We start from the raw sequence: 22,465 nt of genomic DNA, 5'->3' as shown, positions 1-22,465 counted from the left end.
GAAATCGACCTTCCAAAGCTGCGAAGAGCTTGTCGTAAGTGTATCGACCACCAACTGGAAGAGAGCTAAGAACCTTCTAGTGCTACCCTTGAGTGACACTGCCAAATAATAACCCTTTTCCCGTGTAGACCACCCATTTATTACGATCCAAGGCTCAAAGTGCACTTTATAATCAATAAGAGAGCTTGTACCATCAAATGCCATTGGCTGTAGTGTTGGTTTCTGGAACCTACAGCCTTGTATCCGAAGACCTCTATTTATTCCTCTTGTATCTGGTCTAACAGTATCATGAGTACTGTGAGAAAAGGGATTATATTCTATAGGAGCACTCTGGTTCAAACAGGTATCAGTAGATAGCGTAACATGCTCTATAGGTTCATTCGTCTTGCCACGAAAGGTCTCAAAGATTCTTTGGGTCGGGTTCCGGTACAAAGATCTACTTGCTTGTTAGGTAATTGCGGTTACATTGGTATCTTTAAGCTTGCACTTAACTCTTGTAACTGTTTTCCTAACTCATCAACCTTAGTCTTTTGAAAAGACTTATCAGCAAAGCTAATGTCTCTTTCAGTTGACAAAGGAGGAGTCTCTTGGAGTGCAGTCATTCCAGAGCTGAAACATAATCAGCCTTCAAACATCAAGGTAAGAGGATCCCACCTCTGCCACCAAAATCTATAGCGTCCTCTAACAAGGGTCTTCTATCAGTGAAGGTAATTCTGCCACCATTGACTACTTCCGGTGAGTCACGGACCAAGCTCTTTGGACGAGCAGCTAAGAGATTAGCCAAAAGGTAACCTTCCCTTCCTCAAAAATGAACAACTTGCAATTTGAATAGCTATTTATTCCCAAAGAACTTCTAAACTCAGGAGTCTTAGTTACAAATAATGTTGCAATGTTTTAGATACCTATCAAGCAATAAGTAGTAGCGGACTTTTAGTCCGACCCAGATCGAACTGATAATGATGGCACTATACAAGGCACTAAAATAATGTACATAAAACATCTGGTTAATATCATAGTAACAAAACAAATTGGAAGGAACTAAATGGCAGTGCAAAAATATATATACAATGACATTAAATAAACATAACAGCATATTACTAAAAACAATCATTATAAATATTAATTGGCATCTATTCCATAATTTGGTCTGATTTATATTGATATACAAAACATATAAATTAGGATATTGAATTATTATTTTAATTAAATATGGTGATAGAAAGTGCAGTTCTCTTGCTGGACACTTCACTATAACGTGGGTTTTTACATGTACATGTATGCAAAGAGTGGACAACTTAGAATTTCTTTAAGGTACCATTTGGTCTTCATCTATAACTTACCCATCATGGAAAGTAGATGTAATCCATTAATCATTGGCTGTTATCAAATCCAAATTTTAAATTATATACATGAGCTTTTACACATTACTCCATTACTCGCAGATTCAGATAGTCTAAATTAACAATCCATAAAACACAGTGCCATATGTTATAAATCTCTCCGCAATGCGCAAAACGGTGAGTCACATGGTCAAAAAACATGCCAAAACATTGAGTTGGAGATGTCAGCACAGGACTATATTCTTACGCTGTGATACTTTGCAAAATGTATTTAACATTAACAAATCTTGACCATTACCGGTATATGATAATAATGTATTATGATGTATGACGCATTAATAGTTGTACAGGAAAGTCTATACGCAAGTTTTGTGATTGATACTGCCGAATGAACAACTTACAATTTCTTAAACGTATCATTTGATCTTCATCTATTACATGTACTTCATTTCTCGCAGCTTCTGTTAAAACAATGAACCAGCCACTAATGGTATCATAAATCAATCGACTTTCGGCCGATTACAAAGAGTTAATTATTACTCGTCGATTAAGAAACCCATCAAAGAATACCTTCGGCTTATTTCATAAATAAACAACTTAATTGAGGTAATCTTGCCAAGTACTTGAACACCTCGCAGAATGATACCAGGAAACGTAAACGAGATTTAACTGAAGATAGTGATGGCGTCGTTGACCTTGAACTTCAAGCATCCACGTCGTCAATGGACGTTCCAAAAGCCGGAGATCCTCCCACGTGCAATATAGGTCAACCAAATTATCGGCAATAAAAGACCGTAGTAATCTGACGATCATACCTGCGCAGCAAAGAAAGACGACAGAACAAAGAGTTTAATTCCCAAATCTATAGAAATTGTTTCAAACCAGGTGTTAATCCGAAATGCGTATTCCATAGCAAAAAGAAACATTGCCATCGGAAATTATGAACAATAATTGAACGATTTGACAGAACAGCAGGATCATGAAATGACCAAAAAACTATATCGTGATTTTAATTGTTGTGGTGACTTTATTTCTTTAATGTCCAGTGAAATTGGGGAAGAGATCCTCTCAGATATCCGAACTAGTCCTGCTGCATTAAATCCCGACATTTGTATAACGGTAATGCTAAAAATAAACTAATCGGAATCACCACAATTGGCCACGTGACCTTTCGCCCATACAGCATATTTCCGAGTTCTGACTATACACCGAAACCGATTTGTGCTACTTTGTTATTTATATACGTATATACTTTGTTATTTATATATATGTTAACATGTGCTTACGAATAAAATAATTTAAAAAAACATTTGTATGTACTTGTAGTTTTTACTAATTTATAACTTACGTTTAGTTGGATGAAACCAAAAGTAGGAATATGCAATGCAAGTTGCTGAAATAATATGACTATAAATGTCGATATTATAGCGATGTATGAATGCAAGTATGCAATTACTAAGGTCTTGTTTATACAGAGTTTCGGCTATTATTAACCCAAATATATTATGCAACTAGTGAATTATGCAATTACTGTCGTGAATAGAGTATGCATAAACTAACATGTTTGTTGTTGAAAAGACGACTATCCGTTAGGCCTAACCGTGGCCGGTTCATTTCAAAATGGATTGAGAACCCTGGTTACCGGTATATAATAATAAAGTATTATGACGTATGACACATTAAAACGATATGCGTGGATGTGTGTGTGGGAGAGGGTACAAGTAGTCAGCACCATGTAATTGTTATTTTACAAATTATGTACATGTATACATACATGTAAGGGATATACTTGCGCAATTTTAAGCAGCCGTAAAATCTCCGCTGTGACAAAGGCTTTTGACAAATCTATAGGAGCCTATTTTCCTCTAACCAATCAAGGTTATGAATACATTGTAATCTTCTATCATATACAGTAGGAATGTTTTTTTCTACACCCACATTTTCATGTGGACGTATTATGCCGTCGCCCCCGTCCGTCTGTCCGTCTGTCTGTCTGTCCGTCCACAATTTGTTTGTGGACACTCTACAGGTCACAATTCTTATCCGATTTTAACGAAACTTGAAATATAGGTGTATCTCCAAAAGATCTCGGCTGCTTTCGATATTGGCATGTATTGGATTGAAACTTCATGGATTATGGCCCCTGTTTGTACGAAAAATCACATTTTTGCCTTGTGGACCCTATAGAGGTCACAATTTTTTTCCAATTTTGTTGAATCTTGAAACGTAAGTTTATAACCCAAAGATCTCGGTTCCTTTCGATATTCGCGCATATCGGACCGTAACTTCCTGAATTATGGCCCCTGATTGTACAAAAAATCACGTTTTTAGCTTGTGGACCCTATAGGTCATAATTTTTATCCGATTTAAAAAAACGTATTATTATATCACCGTTACACCCTAAGGACGACTGAGTTAGAATTTCGTGAAAATCGTCCCGCAATTGACAGACAAAATGCCTGTCCTTCCTTCTCAAATAGCGTAAAAATTGGGTATTTCAAGGTTGTGGACCCTATATACAGTCTATGCGAAATGATATTTTTTTTACTGGACATTTGGGCAGGTATTATTCCAACTATTACTGGACCGAATGAGATTTTACTGGTCCAAAAAAGCTCATACCAAAAATATGCATAAAATAAGTAATAATGGCCTAAAACTCGGAAAAACAACAAACAGTATATATAAGGGGGAAAATACTTTACTTTATTACAAAGATTATCTATTGTATAAAGACTTTTTCGCACACTTCCTTAATTGTCATTTTGTGTTAATGATAACAATAAATAGACCGCGCAAAGAAAATATAATCCCTTAGATGACAATCGAGTCTACCAGAAGCCAATGTTATTAATACAATAAAAAGACTTTCGTTTTAGTCTGGATTAACCTAGCCTACTACTTACTAGACTGGTAAGTGTTATACCGTACTAAGCGAGACCGATTTTTACGATTATGCTGAGCGAGGCAGCTGTAAGCCCCGCCTCTTTCTTGTTTAAGTCCCTCCCATTTTATTTGAAGGTCGAGTTTAGAAAGGACTACATATTGTTAATAATACTACACTTATGTACACCTAGTGGTTTCCGTGGTCCTAGTGTGTGATCACCAATAGTCGCTCTTAACACATCCTGAAAATTTCAAGTCTCTACGACCACGGGAGGTACTAGCGGTACGAAAATTCAATAGCGACAAAATGTACTCTCCCAGACCTGTTCTACTGTGTACTTGTTATCTACTAACTGTGCATACTGCACGCGCGACCCATCTACGTCATACTTCCCAGAATGTGACACTGCCCCGATTAGCCGCCATTTAAAACACCCACGTGATCATTTTGGGGCGGGACTTATCGACTAAACATCAATTTGTTTAGACAACAGAGTAAAATAAACCCACGCACGTGTGTTTTATGTAAACACGCCATGTCGCTGACACTCGCGTAAAAGCGATATATAATATGTGCTATGGCCCAGTATGGGTAATATTGCAATAAATTCTTTACCATTGTAAACTGTCTTTAGAGTTTCAATCTGTTTATCTTTCAAAACAAGGTTAGATACTCCTAAATTTGTTTTCGCAAACAAAACCGCCTCTGTGAAATTATGTTTCATGGGCGCCGCCATATTGAATAATTAGAGGACTATTTTGTGATTCGGCTTTGATTAGTTTGACATCTTTCATACACACAGCGGCTAAATAAACATATTTAATTTCATTCAATATGGCAATAGAAGAGAAATAAATACTTTTAAAAATTTCTAAAAGCATACTCAGTGTTTTCGACTAAAATCGTCGATGTAGGAATTAAAATGTCGGTTAATTAGCTTCGGGCCTATTCTCAGCCGGAGCTAGCTGTAGATAGGCAGCCTAAGTTTGGGATGCTAACTGTGTAGTCGGAGTAGTATAAGTAGTCGATGAATTTCCCTATTTCTGGACTAGCTCGATATACGCTACTACGTACTCGAGATAAGATTTTGTTTACATTATAAACAATAGTGAAATTAACACAATAAATTAAACGAGAATTCAACAGTCCTTCACGAAGTGCCGTCAGTCAGTGCCAATACGGCGATGATTTAATATTTGTAAGTTGAGTGTCCGTTAACCCGTCCACAAGCAAACCCGTCCACGGTTAAGGTAATACCGGTACTTGACTTGTATATTATTTGATTGATTAGAATAGATCAGTTTTACTCATTGGTTGTTTATATTGTTTTATTTACTTAATAATCAACTAGCTTGGTTCGCCATCCCGACAGCGATTAGTTCGAGTTCAAATTCTTTATTCCTTTCAGCCAAAGACTCATCAGGTATAACATATAGTACAAACAAATAAATAAATACAATATGTACAAAAACAATATAGTTCCCCGATGTTTTTGTAATAAAGAACAATAGTATTGTTTGTTGATTAGCGTTATGATTTTAGACAAAATGGTAAGTTCACCAATGTTTTTGTAATAAAGTAGACCCGTATTGTTTGTTAATTGACTTTATCCCATGATTTAAAAAATTGGCGATGGTTAATATTGGGTCAAAAATAATTCCTTAAATAGCACCGGAGCCCCTTTTAGATAAATTGAATTCCCATAAAAACAACAAAGAGTGGCTACGTGCGATTTTATTCTTTGATCTTTGATTCACGGGACATTTCTGTTATTCAAACAAATCTGCACGAGAATGACAACATGCAAGTTGACAGTTACCATTAATTTGGGGTTCATGTAGAATAGGCTCTTCTATCGAGCCTATACAGAAATTCTTTTCTAAAATAAAATGAGTGCCTTGGATTTTTGTGTGGATTCGATAGCGGTTATACTTTACTAATATTCTCTGACATCGGAGACTTGTGTCGCGTTCATTTCATTTTTGCGGTAAGTACGAGCTTCTTATGTCTGATTTGAAAGCGCTTTCGACTCCCGTTGCAAGTTCTATTTGTCTTATTTCTATTTGTAAGACCGGTAACCTAAATACAGTTATAGTTTGCAATTTTAAAGTCTATCTTTGCCGTGATTCAAGGGTAATTCTTAACTATGCACTCTAAACATGTATAGTCTTATGCATACGTGTCCTTCAAAATGTAGTAGACATGCAGCTTTACATGACTGGTTGGAAATGTAACCGCATATATTGTGCAGAATATGTGAACACGCGTGTTCTTACTATACAACTTTACCTAACGCGTCCGTATTATTAACGAAAATATTCAACATTCATAACATCGTGGCAGTATATCGTTTTTACATCGATTGTTTATGACAAATATAACCGTTAATTTTGCATGTAAAATTACACCGAGGCCTATCGTGTCCCGCGACTATCGTTGCACACGATAGCTACTGCTACACTGTACGTACTCGGGATAAGATTTTGTTTACATTTTAAACAATAGTGAAATTAACACAATAAATTAAACGAGAATTCAACAGTCCGTGCACGATGTGCCGTCAGTCAGTGCCAATACAGCAATGATTTAATACAACCAGCAGTCAGTAAACCGGGTCCAGAATCTTTCCGGACAACTGGGCCGGTATTCATGATGAAAATACCGGACCGAGAGCTATTTTATCGGTAATGACCGACGGTCCAACGGCTTTCGCATGGACTGCCTATATAGGTCACAATTTTTATCCGATTTTGTTGAAACTTGAAATGTAAGTTTATAACCCAAAGATCTCAGTTCCTTTCGATATTCGCGCATATCGGACCGTAACTTCCTGAATTATGGCCCCTGATTGTACGGAAAATCGCGTTTTTAGCTTGTGGACCCTATAGGTCATAATTTTTATCCGATTTAAAAAATCGTATTATTATATCACCGTTATACCCTAAGGACGGCTGAGTTCGAATTTCGTGAAATTCAGCCCAAAATTGACAGACAAAATGGCCGCCCTTCATTCTCAAATAGCGTAAAAACATGGTATATCAAGGTTGTAGACCCTATAGAGGTCACAATTTTTATCTGATTTTTTTGAAACTTGAAATATAAGTTTATAACCCAAAGATCTTGGTTCCTTTCGATATTCGCGCATATCGGACCGTAACTTCCTGAATTATGGGCCCTGATTGTACGAAAAATCGCGTTTTTAGCTTGTGGACCCTATAGAGGTCATAATATTTTTCCAATTTAAAAAAACGTATTATTATATCACCGTTACACCCTAAGGACGGCTAAGTTCGAATTTTGTGAAAATCAGCCCAAAATTGACAGACAAAATGGCCGCCCTTCATTCTCAAATAGTTTAAAAATATGGTATATCAAGGTTGTGGACCCTATAGAGGTCACAATTTCTATCCGATTTTGTTGAAACTTGAAATGTAAGTTTATAACCCAAAGATTTCGGTTTCTTTCAATATTTGCGCATATCAAATTGTAATTTTCTGAATTAGCTTGTTCTCTATCCATCTCTCGAAATTTATTATTACTAATTTAGTAAGAATTATATGGCTGGGTCACTTTGCATGAATACATCACAATTCACAATGCTTTAAATTAAAATAAATTAATTAAATGCAATGAACATAATACTACATTACTTTTCATTGAAAGAAAAAATTTGCATCAAACATTTCTATGTATCATAAATCACGGGGGATAAGAGTTAAAGATACATTATGGAAGATTAGATAAAGAACTGGCAGTTCTCACTATAATAGTTAAAAACTACATAATGTAAAGGGAATTCGCTGAAAATGTCAGTCAAATTGATCCACTCTGAACCAAGATTTTAGCGATTAAATTTTCGGTCTAGCCTCGATCATCATTACAATAAAAAAACCATAGTCTTGATTATCCATTTCATGATTAAATCATGAATGGAAGTTGAAAAGGAAATCGGAACCTAATCCAATAAACATTGCAGGCTAGCGATGACATCGGGAGTTCATTATGGTCTTGATAAGTTAATTAATGACTAATTAATAATTTAGATAACATTTCAGGCCTAAAGAAAGACCTGCAGTAGGCAGATTTAGCTCTTCCATAATGTATGTTTAAGAGTAAATAAATAAACTTTTATAATTTCATAAATTTTTATACTCCCACATTTTCATGTGGACGTATATTGTCGTCGCCCCTGTCCGTCCGTCCATCTGTCCACAATTGTTTGTGCACAGTCTACAAGTCACATTTTTTATCTGATTTCAATGAAACTTAAAATATAGGTTTATCACCCTAAGATCTCGGTTCCTTTCGATATTGGCATCTATCAGACCGTAACTTCATGGATTATGGCCCCTGATTGTACGAAAAATCACGTTTTTGGCTTGTGAACACTGTAGAGGTCACAATTTTTATCCGATTTTGTTGAAACTTGAAATGTAAGTTTATAACCCAAAGATCTCGGTTCCTTTCGGTATTCGCGCATATTGGACCGTAACTTCCTGAATTATGGTCCCTGATTGTACGTAAAAACGCGTTTTTTGGCTTGTGGACCCTATAGAGGTCATAATTTTTAACCGATTTAAAAAAAACATTATTATATCACCGTTAAACCCTAAGGACGGTTGAGTTCGAATTTCGTGAAAATCGGCCCAAAACTGACAGACAAAATGGCCGCCGTTCGTTCTCAAATAGTGTAAAAATATGGTATATCAAGGTTGTGGATCCTATAGAGGTCACAATATTTATCCGATTTTGTTGAAACTTGAAATGTAAGTTTATAACACAAAGATCTCGGTTCCTTTTGATATTCGCGCATATCGGACCGTAACTTCATGAATTATGGCCCCTGATTGTACGCAAAAACGAGTTTTTGGGCTTGTGGACCCTATAGAGGTCATAATTTTTATCCGATTTTAACCGTGTTAATATATCACCGTTACACCCTAAGGATGGCTGAGTAGAATTTCGTGAAAATCGGCCCAAAACTGACAGACAAAATGACCCTGTTCGTTCTCAAATAGCGTAAAAATATGGTATATCAAGGTTGTGGACCCTATAGAGGTCACAATTTTTATCCGATTTTGTTGAAACTTAAAATGTAAGTTTATAACACAAAGATCTCAGTTCCTTTCAATATTCGTGCTCATCGGACCGTAACATCTTGAATTATGGCCCCTGATTGTACCAAAAATCGTGTTTTTAGCTTGTGGACCCTATAGAGGTCATAATTTTTATCCGATTTAAAAAAAAACGTTCAATTATATCACCGTTACACCCTAAGGATGGCTGAGGTTGAATTTCGTGAAAATCGGCCCGAAATTGACAGACAAAATGGCCGCCGTTCGTTCTCAAATAGCGTAAAAATATGGTATATCAATGTCAATTGTTATCCGATTTTGTTGAAACTTGAAATGTAAGTTTAAAACCCAAAGATCTCGGTTCCTTTCGATATTCGCACATATCGGACCGTAACTTCCTGAATTATGGCCCCTGATTGTACGAAAAATTGCGTTTTTAGCTTGTGGACCCTATAGAGGTCATAATTATTATCCGATTTAAAAAATCATATTATTATATCACCGTTACACCCTAAGGACGACTGAGTTCGAATTTCGTGAAAATCGGCCCAAAACTGACAGACAAAATGGCCGCCGTTCGTTCTCAAATAGCGTAAAAATATGGTAAATCAAGGTTGTGGACCCTATAGAGGTCACAATTTTTATCCGATTTTGTTGAAACTTGAAATGTAAGTTTATAACCCAAAGATCTCGGTTCCTTTCGATATTCGTGAATATCGGACCGTAACTTCCTGAATTATGGCCCCTGATTATACGAAAAATTGCGTTTTTAGCTTGTGGACCCTATAGAGGTCATAATTATTATCCGATTTTTTTGAAACTTGAAATGTAAGTTTAAAACCCAAAGATCTCGGTTCCTTTCGATATTCGCGCATATCGGACCGTAACTTCCTGAATTATGGCCCCTGATTGTACGAAAAATTGCGTTTTTAGCTTGTGGACCCTATAGAGGTCATAATTATTATCCGATTTAAAAAATCATATTATTATATCACCGTTACACCCTAAGGACGACTGAGTTCTAATTTCGTGAAAATTGGCCAAAAACTGACAGATAAAATGGCCGCCGTTCGTTCTCAAATAGCGTAAAAATAGGGTATATCAAGGTTGTGGACACTATAGAGGTCACAATTTTTATCCGATTTTGTTGAAACTTGAAATGTAAGTTTATAACCCAAAGATCTCGGTTCCTTTCGATATTCACGCATATCGAATTGTAATTTCCTGAATTATTGTCCCTGATTGTACGAAAAATCGCGTTTTTAGCTTGTGGACCCTATAGAGGTCATCATTTTTATTTGATTTTAAAAAACGTATTATTATATCACTGTTACACCCTAAGGACGACTGAGTTCGAATTTCGTGAAAATCGGCCCAAAACTGACAGACAAAATGGCTGCCCCTTGTTCTCAAATTGCGTAAAAATATGGTTGTGGACCTTATAGAGGTCACAATTTTTATCCGATTTTGATGAAACTTGAAATGTAAGTTTATAACTCAAAGATCTTGGTTCCTTTCGATATTTGCACATATCGAATTGTAATTTCCTGAATTATGACCCTTGATTGTAGGAAAAATCACTTTCGTTTTAGCTTGTTTTCTATCCATCTCTCGAAAATGTGGGCGTATCCTGCCTGGCAGCCGCTGGTTTTCAAATATTAGGGCTTGGTCACCTTTCACGAATACATCACAATGTTATATTAAACATACATTATGCAAGAGCTAAATCTGCCTATTGCAGGTCTTTCATTAGGCCTGAAATGTTATCTAAATTATTAATTAACTTATCCAGACCATAATCAACACTCGATGGCATCGCTAGCCTGCGATGATTATTGTCCCCCGCCTTTCGAAGAAAGCAGGGGACTATTAAAATGGGTTCGTCTGTCTGTCTGTCTGTCCGTTTGCCTGTCTGTCTGCCCGTCACACTTTTTGGGACACAATAACTCTCTTTTTAATTGAGCTAGAATGTTCAAACTTGGTGTAGATTTTTATTAGATCGATGCCTTGATGGAGTTCAAAAATGAGCATTTTCGGCTTAGGGTAAGCAGAGATAAGCAATTTGATTGGTTGATGCTTTGGGACACGATAACTTTAGTTCTAATTAAGTGAGAGTGATGAAACTTGGTGTATAGTTTCGTTACCATTACCATGACTAAGTTCGATAATGAGTATTTTCTGCTTAGGGTAAGCAGAGTGATAAGCAATTTGATTGGTCGAGACCTTGAAACACAATGTTCAACTTCCATTCATAATTAAATCAAAAAATGGATAATCAAGACTATGTTTTTTTATCCTACCGACTTTAGTAATGATGATCGAGGCTAGCCACAATATTCAATACATCTCCCATAATGTATCTTTAATTAAAATGAATAAATTAAATAAGAAGAATCCTATTCAATTTCAGCAATGTCTAGAGTTATGGCCCTTGTTTCACTTTGTTGAACTTTGTGAACGCTCTAACGCCAAAAGTTATCATCTGATCTGTATTAAATTTATACGCATCATTTAGATTGGTGAAACCACAAAGCCAATTGAAATTCAGCAATTTACAATAATTACTTCTAGAATTATGGCCTTTGTTTCGCTTTGTTCAACCTTGGTAATGCTTGATTGATGAAAGTTATCATCCGATATGTATGAAATTTATATGCATCATTTAAATTTGTGAAACGGAGGTCTATTGAATTTCAGCAATTTCCGTCAATTATTTTACTTTGTGAACCTTGTGAACGTTCGAATGACAAAAGTTATCATTACATTAATACCTTGACTAAGTTTGATAATGAGCATTTTTTGCTCGGGGTAAGCAGAGCGATAAGCAATTTGATTGGCCAAGATTTTGGAACACAAAAACTCTCCTTCTGATTGAGCTAGAATGTTCAAACTTGGTGTAGGTGTTTATTGGGTCAATGCCTTGATGGAGTTTGAAGATGAGCATTTTCTGCTTAGGGTAAGCAGAGATAAGCAATTTGATTGGTTAATGCTTTAGGACAAGATAATCTTGATTCTATGTGATAGAGAGTGATGAAACTTAGTGTGTAGTTTGATTGCTCGATAATTTTGAAAAAAATAAATGTGCGATTAATTAAAGATACATTATGGGATATTAGATAACGAGTTGGCAGTTCTCAGTATAATAGTTAAAAACTAGATAATGTAAAGGCAATTTGCTGAAAATTTCAGTCAAATTGATCCACTATGAACTGAGAAATAAGCAATCGAAAGTTCCGCATAGCTTCGGTCATCATTACTAAAGTCGGTACGACAAAAATCATAGTCTCGATTATCCATTTAATCATTAAAACGAGAAGGAAAGTTATGCAGCAAATCGGATCATAATCCATCAAATATCGCAGGCTAGCGTTGACATCGAGAGTTGATTATGGTCTGGATACATTAATTAATGTCTATTTAATAGTTTATATAACATTTCAGGCCTGAAGAAAGACCTACAATAGGCAGATTTAGCTCTTGCCTAATGTATGTTTTATATGTGTCATCTATTTATTTTGGGATTTCGGCGGGGGACATCCGCCTCACTGTTGGCTTCTTTGAACCGATTCACATGCAACCGAACCGTGACAAGTAATATGGGTAACCATTTACATACATGATAAAAGTCGGCTTCAGCCACTTGATGTTTGAAAAAGACGATTGATAAAAGAATTATTATACCGGCCCCTATGGTATCCATCTACTTTCTGCTAAATTACAACAGGTTAATTATTACTTGTTGATAAGAAGCTTTCTAAGTTACTTAAAATATAGGGATTTAGTGAAGTGGAACAAATTTTTCTAATGTTTAAATGGGGACACCATGGGATTAAAGTCATAAACACTTAACCTCAAAATATAATATGAAATATAAAAGAATATAAATTAGTCAAATTATTTCTTTGAAAAAAATTCATTCGCTGTAATTTCACTCTAAGTGGAAATGAATAATAGCACCATTTAAATCTGAATAAAACATGGGTTACGCAATGGTCATCTGGCGTAACCAAAGAAAATGGTTACGTAGAGCATAAACCTGCAAACATTTTTCTGGCTAGGCCAAAGTTTGAAATTTCGTGGCCTGATTGTCATTATTATTGAAAGCTAATTCCTAGTGGTACAGAATTTTATTTTATAAAGCAAATCAATTATGGTTGTTACATGATCAACGAATGAATAAAAACTTTGCAAGCTACGTGACGAATACAAAAATTTGTGTTAAATATGAAGACATGCCATGGTGCAGTATCAGCTATTGCTCACGTAAGCTGAATTTGCATGAGTAAAATTAACCACTCGCCATACTCGTGCAAGGTTAGTTTTGCATGAGTGCTTAATTGCTCGCCATCATTTTCTTCGTGGCAAGCCCTTTTAGCCTAGTTGGTGCACGCAGAATCTGGGCTGTTACAGTTACACCCCAATTCATTTTGTCTTATGTCATTTTAGAGTTCTACTTTATTAATGCAGAACATCCTAAAGTATTCACATAAACGAATGTTGGAATGTTTTAATTATACACAATCTAATTTGAACACTTTATTTGCAATATTGCGGTTTATAGTTTACTGTTCAATTTAACCGTGCTCATTTCTAGATTCTGAATAAACATTTAAAAATATTGAATGAACAAACACCAATAGAATTAAAAATGATTATCGTTTTTTGTTTTTTTTTCTTCAGATAAATCACAGGGGAAAGAATTCACAAACAATTTTGAAGATGATGTATCTAAAATAGAAGCTACTGTTAACTATCTGGAACAAGATGTAAATGATCGAGGAGAAATAATCGATTTAGCAGAAACTAGTGAATTATATTATGATGACAATTATCGAGAGGCTAAAAGAGTTGCCATTGTAAGATCTTAATTTGATGAATTATCTACTTTAAATTGGGATTGTCAAATTAGGTGCCAATATACTTCAATAACAGATAACCCAATTAAATGCATCCAAATCCCCCCCAAAAGCCTATATAACCAATGGGCTGGCACTTTTTATACACCCACATTGAAATGTGGTCGTATATTGTAGTAGCCCCGTCCGTCCGGCGGTTCGGCGTCCACAATTGCTTGTGGACGCTCTAGAGGCTAAAGTTAATATCCGATTGACTTCAAATTTATACACAGTGTTTAAGGTCATGAGACGAAGAAGCCATTGATTTTCAGCGATTTCCGATAATTACTGCCAGAGTTATGGCCCTTGATCGCTTCAAAAAATCTTGTGGACGCTCTAGAGGTCAGAGTTAATATCCGATTGACTTTAAATTTATACACAGTGTTTAAGGTCATGAGACGAAGAAGCCTATTGATTTTCAGCAATTTCCGATAATTACTTCCAGAGTTATGGCCCTTGATCACTTTGAAAAATCTTGTGGACGCTCTAGATGCTAAAGTTAATATCCGATTGAGTTTAAATTTATACAGTGTTTAAGGTCATGAGACGAAGAAGTTTATTCATTTTCAGCGATTTTCAATAATTACTGCCAGAGTTATGGCCCTTGATCACTTTGAAAAAATCTGGTAAAGGCTCTAGAGGCTAAAGTTAATATCCGATTGACTTTAAATTTATACACAGTGTTTAAGGTCATAAGACGAAGCAGCCTATTGATTTTCAGCGATTTCCAATAATTACTGCCAGAGTTATGGCCCTTGATCACTTTGAAAAATCTTGTGGACGCTCTAGAGGCTAAAGTTAATATCCGATTGAGTTTAAATTTATACACAGTGTTAAAGGTCATGAGACGAAGATTTTCGATAATTACTGCCAGAGTTATGGCCCTTGATCACTTCAAAAAATCTTGTAAATGCTCTAGAGGCTAAAGTTAATATCCGATTGACTTTAAATTGATACAGAGTGTTTGAGGTCATGAGAGGAAGAATTATATTGATTTTCAACGATTTCCGATAATTACTGCCAAAGTTATGGCCCTTGATCACTTTTAAAAACATTGTGACCCTCTAGAAGCTAAAGTTATCATCTGATTGACTTCAGATTCATACACAGAGTTTAAGGTCTTGAGACAAACAAGTATATTGATTTGCAATGAATTTTTATGACTTGAACAGCTAAATCCATGATGTTAAAAGTTTCCTATACTAAACGTTAGCATGGGGCAAAACTTTATAAAAACCAAACCAATTCTAATGGTTTTCTGATAATTACTTAATGAGTTGTTACTCTTAATCAAATTTTAATGTATTATAAATGTTTCATTACCGAAAAAGTAAAAATATGTGACAATTCTTGTTGACTGCCCGGACGATTTAGCTTCTGTGGGGGTATGTTTCGTTGCCTGGCAACCTATCTTTATGAATATAGCAGAATTATTACAACAAAAAATTTTCCATTGGTGCCATCTTGGTATGTATATACACAAACTAACAATTTACTTTCAGGCATATAAAAATTTTGGTACCCGAATCAACAATATGAAAAGAAAGTTAGATGATATTAAAAATAAATTTCCTGGAACACCAAGTCCTGTAGCCTCACCTATATTAGATGCTCCATCGCCAGAACCCACGCCACCACAATCAGATCCTAATGATTATACTAATACTATAGATATGGACGTAGACTCGGGTGATGAAAAGAAATCAAGAAAAGGTGGGTGTAATCCAAATTATTAAAGCAAACACTAGCATCTTGTAATTTCAATCTGGGAATTAAAGGTTGACTTTTCCCATATTTGTTAACATTTGATTTATTAATATACTATACTATTTAAATTTAAAGATGCTTTCCTGGACATAAACTGTGTGATTTGATGATACTTTTAGACCAATAACATATTCAAAATAGTTTGCATCAAAATCAAATCCCTCTCAAAACATTTTAATCGTAAGACAACTACCTCATGCCGCAATAATCTATTTTTAGTAGTCTTGTTTGTCACATGACTTCATTGAGGCAGAATCCATTAAGCTTATATTTGTCATTAGTCTCTGTCCATTTACCATAAATATTGAGCCAAAGTACATTCTTGGATTATCCTTTGCCAACTTCTTTTTCCAACGTTTAATCACAAAGTCTACTGAGCATTAAAGTTTCTCAGTGTTCTCACAATCAACACATACAAAAGTGTCATCCTGTAAACACCCCATGGGTATTTTTCCAGGGAATCCATTATATTTCTAGTAAGATTGAGTGTCTCTACTTTCTATATATGGGTCACTTTTTGGTATTGTGCACAAAAGTGTGACATTATTGCTAGAAAATAAATCTTCACTAATTTTGCTTAAATTTATCTGCATACAAATAAAAATATGTAACATTTTCATATTTTAGAACGAAAACATAATGTAAGTTCTGAGAATTAAAAAAATTCTGATTTTATGCCTCAATGTTTAGGGGTTGCGCATGTTACACAGGACATAAATAGTGACTCAGGTTTGGTACAATTTTTGAAAATGTACACAATTTTTCATGTGCTATATCAGAACTCAGTTCATCTGACCAAAAATATAACAACAGCATCCAGATTTTTTACGCTTTTAAGACAAAAATACTTCAAAACCAAAAACTACAAACCTTATTGCGCGTACAATGTTTAGTCACATTTTACCATGGCAATAACATTTAATCTCTATTTATCAATTCTAATGTTAAATAATAAGCCTTATAATGGACTCCAATGTTACTGGTTTTAATTCCAATTTGTCTTTCTTGGTTTCAAGAAAATTAATTGGTTGCGTATGTTACATTTTTATGATGGGACACCAAAATAGAAAAACACAAATTACATTTAACGTTTTCTTTATTATAAAAATAACAAATCCAGAAAAACTGGTGCCAATAATTCATTAAACAAATTTAAACAACTGAAACCGGTTACAACTTTTATTTTCCACAATTGGCGGGGATTTAGTTTTTTTGTTATGGAATGAACCATTTCCCAACTTTGATTCTCCCTTGTTGGCCAACGCTAAAAATCCCCAGACTGTTCCATATATTGGAGAAACACCTCACCCCCCTTGATTTCCAGGATCTGAAAAATATAATTATAAATTATAAATTGATGTTAATATTGAACTCAAAAGGGAAGCTAGCTTAAATTGCATTGCCTGTCAACAGTCTTATAAAAGTAGCAATGTACTTTTATTGTTTCTAAATTATAGGCTAAAATAAGATATTTTTAAACAAAGTACCACAGACTACATCAAAATATTTTTAAACAAAGTACCACAAAATATACTAGATTTATTTTATATTAGTAATAGAACCCGAAAAAGTGATTTACCGACGTTACACGGAAGCCAAGCATTAAATGTGAAATTACTGAAATATCATTGGACGTACTTCACACGGCTCTCGTACGGTGAACATACACAGTGAATTTCATTAACGAAGATAATTATCTTCCATCATATCGTCTGTTTTTTCATAACATACATTGTTCTTTCAATTTATTAGGCATTTTTTAAATGTATACTCACAATTCTTACCGACGTTACAGCTTTCACACCGGACGGGACACAACAAGACCAAAGATGAAACAAATTCCGTATGCAGTCATCACGTGATTCCAAGTAAACAAAACTACCGGCAATGTCGTAAATATCTATTTTTAGAAACAAACGAGCGCTTACAGCGATGGATGGGTGATCGAAGGAAGTAAATGTTTTACCGACGTTACAAATGAAAATAGGACACGAATAAATGTATCAATGAATGACCTTTGGTTTTTTTTCATTACATTATAATTTTGGCTTGTCATGCAAAGGTATATTCTTTAGAACGACCGAATTCAACATTCTAAAATAACATTCGTAGGTTTATCGGGCCATTGCGGTTTCCAACACAAAACATTTTTTTAATATTTGATGGACACGAAATGTAACGTGCGCAACCTCATAGTCAGATGAACGTAAAAAAAAATCAACAAACAGGGGAGTGTCAAATATGGTTTTAAATGATGATTTGAACTATTATTTATTTCATTAAAAGTCAGCATGCTTCATTTCTTTGCCTGTAATACTTGCAATCATGGAATGAAAAGTTTCAGATTTCCATGTCACAATTTTGCAAGTTGAAAATAACGAATTTTGACAATTGTTGATAGATAAAAAATTTTAAAAAATATTTACTGAACCAGTTTTATTTTCAATATTACAGCAGGTATTGGTGCATGGATGGAAAATAATGAAATATTTGAAATATCAAAATTTTAATTATAAATCGAATTTATATTAAAACATTCGAAAAGTGCCCAATACTGAAAAGTGACCCATATATATATATACCGGCTACCCTATCAATACGCGATTTTTGAGGCAATAAATTTGTTCACAAAAAGTTTTCTAAGCTTTATTTTTCATGTTGTCCATCTGTTCCGATCCATTACATATGCTTAGACAATTATCACTAAATTGCGTTGTCAATAATAGAGAGATCTATTGTCTATTAAAGATACATTATGGGAGATTAGATAAAGAGCTGGCAGTTCTCACTATAATAGTTAAAAACTACATAATGTAAAGGGAATTTGCTGAAAATTTCAGTCAAATTGATCCCTCTGAACTGAGGTTTTAGCAATTGAATTTTCGGCCTAAGCTCGATTATCATTACTAAAGTTGGTATGATAAAAAACATAGTCTTGATTATCCATTTCATGATTAAATCCTGAATGAAAGCTGAGCAGCAAATGGGATCTTAATCCAGTAAATATCTCAGGCTAGTGTTGACATCGACAGTTGATTATGGTCTGGATAAGTTAATTAATGTCTAGTTAATAATTTAGATAACATTGCAGGCCTAAAGAAAGACCTACAATAGGCAGATTTAACTCTTGCATAATGTATGTTTAATCAATCTCGGGTTAGTGTTGATTAATGTTTACAGTAAAAGTAATAATCTATACTAATATTTGTGACTGTCGTTTGTCTGTCTGTTCGGGGTTGGCGGCTACACTAGGTCTGCCCCGAGTCTGAAATTTGGGGTATAGGGGTAGCTCGGACCAGGGAGTAACATAGGCCAGGTGGCATTAGTCTACCACTTCCGGTTGTGGAGTTATGACCCCCAAGTGAAGCGGGGTTGTCGGCTACACTAGGTCTGCCCCGAGTCTGAAATTTGGGGTATAGGGGTAGCTCCGACCGGGGAGTAACATAGGCCAGGTGGCTTTAGTCTATCACTTCCGGTTTCCGAGTTATGACCCCCGAGCGAAGCCGGGTATCCTGCTAGTAAACTAATAAAGATACAAAAGACTATGAACGGTACTTGTTTTCTTGTTTGTGATTATTTGTAGTGATGGTCCGATATGGCTACTATCGGTTTTACCCATATCAGATATTGACAGCGAAATATATATTAGCCGATACAATTACAATTACCGATAGTAAAATGTACCAAATGTTTTGATAATCTAATCGGTGTAGATGCATGTCATTGTTAGTCGGAAAATGCCTGGTACTATTTTACCTCTGGAATCAAACCTGACCCGATGTTTTTTGAAAGAATAATTGGGTCACGGCTTCCTACACAGTCAAAAATACACACAATCTATTGTGAACTTAGTTATTTGCTGTATGATTAATTAATAAAGTCGAGATTATCAATTTATTACGATATAATTCCGTAAATTGATTTGCACCTGTATGTCTATAATAGATGTCAGAATAGTTTATGGGGTAATGATATGACATCAAACCGATAGTTTCCCATCCGTCACGTGACATTCTCCTGCCATTTCTATAACTAGGGTTGAAAATAAAACCATCTATTGGGAACTTAACTTGTGTGTTTGTAATATTAAGAATTAATAAAGTATGATCAATATTATGAGTTGTTAATGTTGTTAATGATACAAATGTCTACATTTTTAATGTATGAAAGGGGCCTTTGCAACGTACTGCTGTGTTCTGATCATCAGGCTTATTCCTTATTCCAGTCAGAAGTTTTATCGGTTGACTGTTGTACGTTAAAGTCTGTTTGAACATGCACAGAAATGGTATTCTGAAAAAACACATGTCTACCTATACTCTCAAACAATATGTGAATATTGGATTTTAAAAAAAATAACCTAGACTGGTAAGGATTTTGATCTGTTTATTCTTTCCTTTTCACGGCCTTCTATGAGAGTGTCTTGTATTATGTCTAAATAGCCACACGGACGGCAACAAAAATAAAGATACCAAGGGTCAACCAAAATAATGATTTGTTTACTACTCGAATAAAAAATAAAATAAAACCAATACGAACAATCCAAACCATTAGAAAAAATTTGAAGTCCTAAAAAAACAAAAACGGTATAGGCAAAATAGTGTAATAAGGCAAAATAGTTGAATAATATTTTAAAGGTATTTACTGATTCCTTTTGAACAGATATCACCAACTCCATTAGCGGCAAAATCACAGAGTATCGACTAATACAGATTTCCACCGATAAGCCACTTATCGGCCAATTACCGATGTTGAAACCGATTATCGGATCATCACTATTTATTGGATTATAACATGCATTATATTTGATCTTTTTCTTGCAGTTTATAAATGTGTATATTCTTGGGATTGGCGAAAGTTGATCATTATCAACTCATGCCATATGTCGTGAACAAAAAAATCAAACTGAACTTTCTTCCACGTCCAATAATAACCAGGGATGTGCCTACTATTACAATTACCGGGCAGCACCGCCCGGCACCAATATTGTCCACCCGGCAAAAATATCTTGAAGCAGATTTCCGCCCATCTCCATTTTCTTGTAAATAAAGATAATCTAAATTGGTAAAAGCGTTTTTATTTGTTGTTTTTAACCTCATAAATTGAATAAATTATTTTGACTCGTGTCAAACTGACCTCGTATCATAGACATCTAAATATAACGTTCGTTTTCGACGAAATATATTACTTTCGATTTCTTATTTGATGCACAGAGTTTAGACTCTTTTAACTGGTCACATCAGCGCGATGTAACTAGCATGACTGGTTAAAAAAGCCTACTGCACCGTTATTGTTTAAAAATAGCACTAGCAGACGACTATTTTCGCTATTTAAACTATTCTATAATCCGTATCCACGTAAATTCCACCAAATATAAGTATCATGGTACCAAACTTGCGTTTTAAATGAATACTTCGCTGTTGAGGTCAGTGTTCGACACAAACGTCGGTCCGTAGGCCCGAGGCCGACCGATTTATCGGAGGACTCCTGCTTGTCTATTTCACTCGGGTCCGCCGGGCCTCGCCTTCTTTCTCATCTCGCATTTTTAGTGTCCACATACGACAATTCGGGAAATGCTAGAACTGTCATAGAAACGCAACCTCCGAGTCTCCGATAGTTGACGCTTATTGTTTACTTGTCATCGACATGACGGAAGCTGCTGTTTTTCCAAACATTGACTCGCGTAACCAGCCTTTGATTTGTAACTGGGGGTTTTTGTCGGCTTTAGCCGCTTGAACTTTAAACAAACCAATTGGTAAAAACAATGAATCGGCCGCTATGGTATCATAAATCAATCTACTTTCGGCTAAATTTAACGGGTTAATTATTACTTTTTGATTAAGTAGTCAATCAACTTGCTTGTTGGCTACAATAACATGCAGTCATACCTCTCGGTATGGATTGCGAATCTCGCTCGGGAATCGTGCTTCTTCGACACTCCGTATAGATTCCAGGTACCGGTAGATAATAAAATAATAATTGGATCATGCATTTAATGGTTTGGCTGACCAGTTGTTACAGAAATTTAAATCTTAGTTGAATATAATCCTCAGAACAGTCATTAATAATATATTTTTCCGACAAAATCTTCGATGCCAAATCCGCCGATGACACGTGACATCAGTTGGAATTTCTAGGTCAATAAGCCAGCGATGCTAGGTTTAGTTTTAATTTACGTTTACCGTTATGATTTTTTATATTATACACATGCTGGCAGAGGCTAAATTTTAAACATATTGTCGTTATTATTATTGAAAACTATATGGCATAGTCGTACGGAATTTTATTTTAAAGTAATTTCAATTATGGCTGTCACGTGATCACTGTGCCGTGTGTCTCTCATGGACGAATGAATAAAAACATATTTGCAAGTTACGTGATAGACAAAAACTACAAATTGTGTTATGAAAAATACCACCGTGCTGTATCATTTTATATCCATCCAAAAAACGAAGACAGTAATTTATTCAGGAATATTACTGACACGAAAATTTTCCGAACGGT

The 22,465-nt window shown here is 35.2% G+C and overlaps 1 protein-coding gene across 2 annotated transcripts in view; it reads left to right on the top strand.

Annotated features, from left to right (window-relative positions):
- The window catches only part of LOC126819639 (regulation of nuclear pre-mRNA domain-containing protein 2), an 89,794-nt gene that overhangs the window by 52,492 nt on the left and 14,837 nt on the right, over positions 1–22,465 (top strand). The window contains exons 6-8 of one of the 2 annotated variants that reach the window (XM_050547779.2): positions 13,983–14,158; positions 15,700–15,910; positions 20,785–20,987. In XM_050547779.2, the coding sequence (XP_050403736.1) occupies positions 13,983–14,158; positions 15,700–15,910; positions 20,785–20,852 (455 nt within the window). In that variant the 3' untranslated portion in view covers positions 20,853–20,987. Of the gene's footprint in view, positions 1–13,982; positions 14,159–15,699; positions 15,911–20,784; positions 20,988–22,465 lie in introns of those variants that run through there. The other variant, XM_050547778.2, reaches the window with a different exon arrangement.

This window comes from Patella vulgata, chromosome 4, assembly GCF_932274485.2.
Source record: "Patella vulgata chromosome 4, xgPatVulg1.2, whole genome shotgun sequence".
Lineage (NCBI taxonomy): Eukaryota > Metazoa > Mollusca > Gastropoda > Patellidae > Patella > Patella vulgata.
The sequence above is the reverse complement of the archived record's forward strand: the minus strand, read 5'-3'. Positions and strand labels throughout refer to the sequence as shown.